Source organism: Ovis aries, chromosome 2 (genome assembly GCF_016772045.2).
Source record: "Ovis aries strain OAR_USU_Benz2616 breed Rambouillet chromosome 2, ARS-UI_Ramb_v3.0, whole genome shotgun sequence".
Classification (NCBI taxonomy): Eukaryota; Metazoa; Chordata; class Mammalia; order Artiodactyla; family Bovidae; genus Ovis; species Ovis aries.
Window position 1 is genome coordinate 132881692 of NC_056055.1, and position 6581 is coordinate 132888272.

Here is a 6581-nt window from a genome sequence, read left to right on the forward strand (position 1 = left end):
GGACATGGATTTGATTGACATACTTTGGAGGCAAGATATAGATCTCGGGGTAAGTCGAGAGGTATTTGACTTCAGTCAACGACAGAAGGAGCATGAGCTGGAAAAACAGAAAAAACTTGAAAAGGAAAGACAAGAACAACTCCAAAAGGAGCAAGAGAAAGCCTTTTTTGCTCAGTTACAACTAGATGAAGAGACCGGCGAGTTCCTCCCCATTCAGCCAGCACAGCACACACCATCAGAAGCCAGTGGGTCTGCCAACTACGAGACCGGCGAGTTCCTCCCCATTCAGCCAGCACAGCACACAGCATCAGAAGCCAGTGGGTCTGCCAACTACTCCCAGGTACATGGCGCACTCAGTTCTTGGGAAGGTGTGGGACAGGACCCAAAGAACATGGACCCAGGGGTTAATCTGAGTTCCAGCTTTGCCTTTTACTTCAAGGCCTTATTAAAAGTCAACCTCCCAACCTCAGCCCCCTGATGAGTTCAATGCCTGACTTACCTCACCTCAGAGTGTAACAATTAGGACATATATATTACAGGGAAGAGCTCTTTATAAGCTGTGAAAAACATTGTTATTGCATGGATAATTGTTGGATCAAGCAGCTGCAACAGTACGGACAGTAGCAGAACTATTGTAGTAGGGATTACTCATGGTACTGGGCCAAGTACTGTTTTAATCAACACAACAGTTATATGAAATACCATTATCCTACTTTACAGATGAGCAACTGCAGCTCAAAGAGGTTAAATAACTTGCCCAGAAACTGGGCAATAAATTGAGGGGGCCACGATTTGAAACCAGAGTCTGCTTTGATTCTGTGCTCTTTACTAAACTGACTTCTGAAGAGAGATTTGATTAACTAGATTGTAAGCATTTTATGAACACTGAACAATTTTTTTATTCTTCTGTGTCCTTCCCTTTTGTGCAGGTAGCCCACATTCCCAAAGCAGATGATTTGTACTTCGATGACTGCATGCAGCTTTTGGCAGAGACATTCCTGTTTGTAGATGACAATGAGGTATTAACATCTGGTTAACAGCCGGTCTCCACAACTGAATCTAACATACCCTGTGTCAGCCCCTTTGGTGCAGTGGTCCCCAGCCTTTATGGCACCAGGGACCAGTTTTGTGGAAGACAATTTTTCCATGGACTGGGGAGGTGGGGACGGTTCCAAGATGATTTCAAGGGCATTACATTTATGTGCACTTTGTTTATTATATCAGTTCTACCTCAGATCATCAGGCATTAGGTCCTAGAGGTTGGGGACCCCTGCCTTGATGAATCTCTATTAAAAAGATAAAACAGCACTTTAGGAGCAATTATTTATCACAGAAACCTCAGCCTATAGGTAACAATTTGGAGGAAAAACCCAACCTTCCTCTGCCCATATAAATGCAGAACCACCAAAAATGTTTACTCCTGCATAGCGAGAAGCATGCATGCATCAGCAAAACCATGGAAGCAAATAACTCATTTGTTACAGGTACTTAGATTTCTTTGAGTAGAAAGCAAGCTGGGTAGTAAAACCAAGACTTGTTCGGTTAACAATTTTAACAATTTATTTTCTGAATCACTGTACTAGGTGTTACATAGACACAAATTCAATTCTAAAGATTGTTCTTAGGCATTTTGAAGTTTACCTTCAAATGCACAGGGTAAAGCAGTTAAGCTAAAGAGTAAACTTGGAGTCAGTTGGGCAAGACAAAAAAGGTTTGATCATATAGAAATAGCAGTTATGACAAATAGGGAACTGCAGCCAATTCCAACTTCAGATGTTGTGCTGGCCTTGGAGCGCACCCACCCACTGCCGGTGGCAGATTCACATGCAAACGCCTTCTCAATTTTAGGTTTCTTCGGCCACGTTTCAATCACCTGTTCCCGATATTCCCAGCCACATCGAGAGCCCAGTCTTCAATGCTCCTTCTCAGGCTCAGTCACCTGAAACTCTGTTCGTTCAGGTAGCCACTGCTGATTTAGACGATATGCAGGAGGACATTGAGCAAGTTTGGGAGGAACTACTATCCATTCCAGAATTACAGGTAACTAAGATCTAGTGTAATGAATACCAAAGATGCTATTTTATATTCAGTCCCCTTAAATTAGTCATTCCAGTTATTTACTATTTATATGCCACCTACTTACAAGAAGAATTGGAAGGTGCTTTTAAATTAGTCAGGATGGCCTGGGCACCATGCTCACTTCAGTGAACTTTTTAGTTAAACGGACTGGATGTCCTGAGGACAGATCAGGTGTTAACTATCTGTTGGAAATGGGAATTATCTCTGAATTCTGGAGGAGCTTGGTGAGAAATCGGGGTGGGGGGAGAGAACCATCAGATACGGATTATCAACTATTAAAAATAGCTTAACCTTGATTTACATAGTATAAACTTCTTTTCCACACAGTGTCTTAATATTCAAAATGACAAGCTGGCTGAGACTAGTACAGTTCCAAGTCCAGAAACCAAACTGACAGAAATTGACAGTTATAATTTCTATTCATCAATGCCCTCACTGGATAAAGAAGTTGGTAACTGCAGCCCACATTTTCTCAATGCTTTTGAGGATTCATCCTTCAACAGCATCCTCTCCACTGAAGACTCCAGCCGGTTGACAGTGAATTCATTAAATTCAACTGCCACAGTAAATACAGATTTTGGTGATGAATTTTATTCTGCTTTTATAGCAGAGCCCAGTACCAGCAACAGCATGCCCTCCTCTGCTACTTTAAGCCAGTCACTCTCTGAACTTCTAAACGGGCCCATTGATCTCTCTGATCTGTCACTTTGTAAAGCCTTCAATCAAAACCACCCTGAAAGCACAACAGCAGAATTCAATGATTCTGACTCTGGCATTTCACTGAACACAACAAGTCCAAGCATGGCATCACCAGACCACTCAGTGGAATCTTCTATCTATGGAGACACATTGCTTGGCTTCAGTGATTCTGAAATGGAAGAGATAGATAGTGCCCCTGGAAATGTCAAACAGAAGGGTCCCAAAACACAGTCAGTGTGGCCTTCTGGGGACCCAGTCCAACCTTTGTCATCATCACAAGGGAACAGCGCTGCAGCACATGATTCCCAGTGTGAAAATGCACCAAAGAAAGAAGTGCCTGTAAGTCCTGGTCATCGAAAAACCCCATTCACAAAAGACAAACATACAAGCCGCTTGGAGGCTCACCTCACAAGAGATGAGCTACGGGCAAAAGCTCTCCATATCCCATTCCCTGTAGAAAAGATCATTAACCTCCCAGTTGAGGACTTCAATGAAATGATGTCCAAGGAGCAATTCAACGAGGCTCAACTTGCATTAATTAGAGATATACGTAGGAGGGGTAAGAATAAAGTGGCTGCTCAGAATTGCAGAAAAAGAAAACTGGAAAATATAGTGGAACTGGAGCAAGATTTAGATCACTTAAAAGATGAAAAAGAAAAATTGCTCAAAGAAAGAGGGGAAAATGACAAAAGCCTCCATCTCCTGAAAAAACAACTCAGCACCTTGTATCTTGAAGTCTTCAGCATGCTACGTGATGAAGATGGAAAGCCTTACTCTCCAAGTGAATACTCCTTGCAGCAAACAGGAGATGGCAATATATTCCTTGTTCCCAAAAGTAAGAGGCCAGATATTAAGAAAAACTAGATTTTGGCCTTTTCTGATAGTGATTTTGGGTTTTTTTGTACTGTTATACTAAAAAAGCTCCTACTGTGATGTGAAATGCAGATATATACTTTATAAGTAATTCTATGCAAAATTATACTCAACTAGTGTAGAAAATATAAAACTTTAAAAAGCATTAAAATAAGTTATCAGTATGCTGAATCAGTAGTTTAACTTTGTAAACTTAAAATTTCTTAGACCACCATTTGGGCTAGTTTCTATATACTGTAAATACTACAAAAACTCCTTATTTATACTGTTCTTATCTCATTTGTTACGTTCATAGATTTATATGATACATCTGGCTAAAAAGCAAATTGTTGCAAGACTAACCACTATGTACTTTTTTATAAATACCATATGAACAAAAAAAAGGCATTTTTTTAATATTAAATTGTTTAGCTCTGGCAAAAGACAATTTAGTTGAAAAGCTGGTACTAATAAAGGAATATCAGGACCGTTCTATTATTTCCTTGAAGTTCATTCACAATCTTACATGACAATATCTAGCATCACACTAAATTGGGGCCAGTGTGTATCAGATTTTTCTTTTCAGCAAGTATATTTCAACCAAGAAACATGCTGTATATATCTTGACATGAAAACACCAGTTCTTTTATTTGTATCTGAAGGTGTGGGAGAACCATTCTATTAGCAATGAGTATTAGACACAGGAAGTTGTAAGGCTAGGGGCCTGTTTGAGGAACTATGTGGCTGAACGTGGGATGGGAGAAAGTGTAGGTTGGTAAAATAGGACACAGCACAGATCCTTAAGCCTTCATAAACTTGGCTTTTGCCTCCTAGAGAACTACTGGAGGTGTTAAGTAGGAGTAACATCAAGAGTTGGAAGTCTCCTCTGCCTTGTATGTCTGTAATAGTCTCAAGAGTAAAGAAAGGTCGGAGCAGACCAATGGGGAGGCTGAAATGCTCGCGTGGGGCATGGTGGCTCCATCTGGGGTGATAGCAGTGAGAAGGCAGTGGATTCTGCATGTTTCTAAGGTAGGGCTAAAAGGATTTTCCAGCAGAATGAATGCAGGGTCAAAGCGACTCAAATACTTGAACATCTGGAAGAACAGAGTTGCCCAGACATGGTTAAGACTGGCTAAAAGGTCTAGGTGGGAAAATCAGTCCACTTTGGGATACATTCCATGATTAAATATATAAATAGCAAATACAAAATTAAAGCCCTTTAAAACTTGGAGAATCTGCAGGCCACCCACACGACACCATTCGCAGCACTCATCACTTCATCTAATCAAATGTCTGAGTCATGCCATGTTTAAATTCAAGTGGGAAAAGACAAGTCATCTGAGGGTTCAGCATGTTTAGCACACGCAACAGGCAGGTTACTCAGAACCCTGTCAATCCGTTGGGAGCAAGACAGGTCTGCATGCCCTAGAGCCAGGCTGCCTGGGCTGCTGCCATCTCCCAAGAATGACTTCCAGTGAGGCAAAGCACACTGCTCACTCATCTGTGCATCAGGGATAAATATGCAGTGAGTTACTCCAAAAAATACAGAGCCTAGCTAGTAGTAAGCACTCTATAAATGATACTTTCTTTGGCCCTACATTAGCAAAAGAAAGGAACTAGTTGAATTAGCTTAGTAAGAATCTGACTCAGATGACGACAGGAAAGTTCAGCGATGGAAAACGACTAAGGCTTAATCTAGGCTAGGCATTCAAATGTAGACTCTGCTGGGGACTTCCCTGGCAGCCCAGATGGTAAAGAATTCACCTGCAATGTGACACTCAGGTTCAATCTCTGGGTCAGGAAGATCCCCTGGAGAAGGGACTGGCTACCCACTCCAGTATCCTTGCCTGGGAATACCTATATACAGGAGCCTCCTGGGGTATAGTCCATGGGGTTACAAAACAAGTCGATGCAACTTACTATGTGACCAAAAACTCCTTCCCACAATGGCACTGAGATAAGATCCCTAGAAGATACCCCTTTCCCAACCTCCAGACAGTCTCATCTTTAGAATAAAGTAGCCTGAAATAAAATATTGGGTGAGGGTGACGGCAACAATCTTATCAGTGGCCACCATCTGGAGCACCTGGAATTAACTTTAGCATCTATTAACCACCGCCCCGCCCCCTCACACCCACACACGAACACTCCACTAGCAGGACAGCAAATACTTTCACTCCCATTCATTCTTTGAGTTATATTTGGAAATATTTTAAGACAACCAATCACACCTCAGTACCTAATTATTATTCTGAAGTACTATATATACTGCATTACACAGAACCAGAATTTTAAAATCTAACAAATTCTAAGTGACCCATGACTAAAAGTAGATTTCATCTCTTGATCAAGATTTGAAATGTATTTATCACTAACTCCTCAGATTTTTAAACTTTGCTATCTGATTGTTAAGCCTTAAACTCAGTTCCCAATTTCAAAATGTGTACCAATGCCTTTCACATCAAAGTATAGTAAGCATTCCATTAGAAATCTTAATTTCATGATAATCCATTTGTTGTATAGAATTCTTCCAAGATTTCTCCTGAAGCCTGTGTTGTGGCCCCTCAAAGTACCTTAAACTTACATACCCATTCTTCTAAGTCTCAGAACATACACAAAATATTCTCAAAGACTTTACTAGGTCAATTCCAGCTTTTTAACACTCTTGAGGACTGGGAATAATTTAGACAAGAACTTTGATTCTACATGGAGGAGAAAACCTATTAGCATTGTCATCCTCTAAAAAAAATACTTTAGGAACCATGAACAGGTACTAGCTTTAGCTCTTTAAATCTATTTTCAGATTTAACCTTCACTTACTAGATCACTAGATTACTGTTGCCAAGTATCTTTTAAAATGCCACTTATCCACAACTTCCAAGGTTAAACTCAGCACTAGGCTTATTTGATGCCTAGACCACATACTGCTGAGTCAAACTAATTCTTGATAA

General features: G+C 40.7%; 1 protein-coding gene across 2 annotated transcripts in view; it reads left to right on the plus strand.

Annotated features, from left to right (window-relative positions):
• Positions 1-4122, plus strand: part of NFE2L2 (NFE2 like bZIP transcription factor 2) — a 32578-nt gene extending 28456 nt beyond the window's left edge. For both annotated transcript variants that reach the window (XM_015093345.4, XM_012132935.5), the window contains exons 2-5: positions 2-340; positions 930-1019; positions 1849-2040; positions 2407-4122. In XM_015093345.4, the coding sequence (XP_014948831.2) occupies positions 2-340; positions 930-1019; positions 1849-2040; positions 2407-3642 (1857 nt within the window). In that variant the 3' untranslated portion in view covers positions 3643-4122. The remainder of the gene's footprint in view (position 1; positions 341-929; positions 1020-1848; positions 2041-2406) is intronic.
• The last annotated feature ends 2459 nt before the right edge of the window (positions 4123-6581 follow it).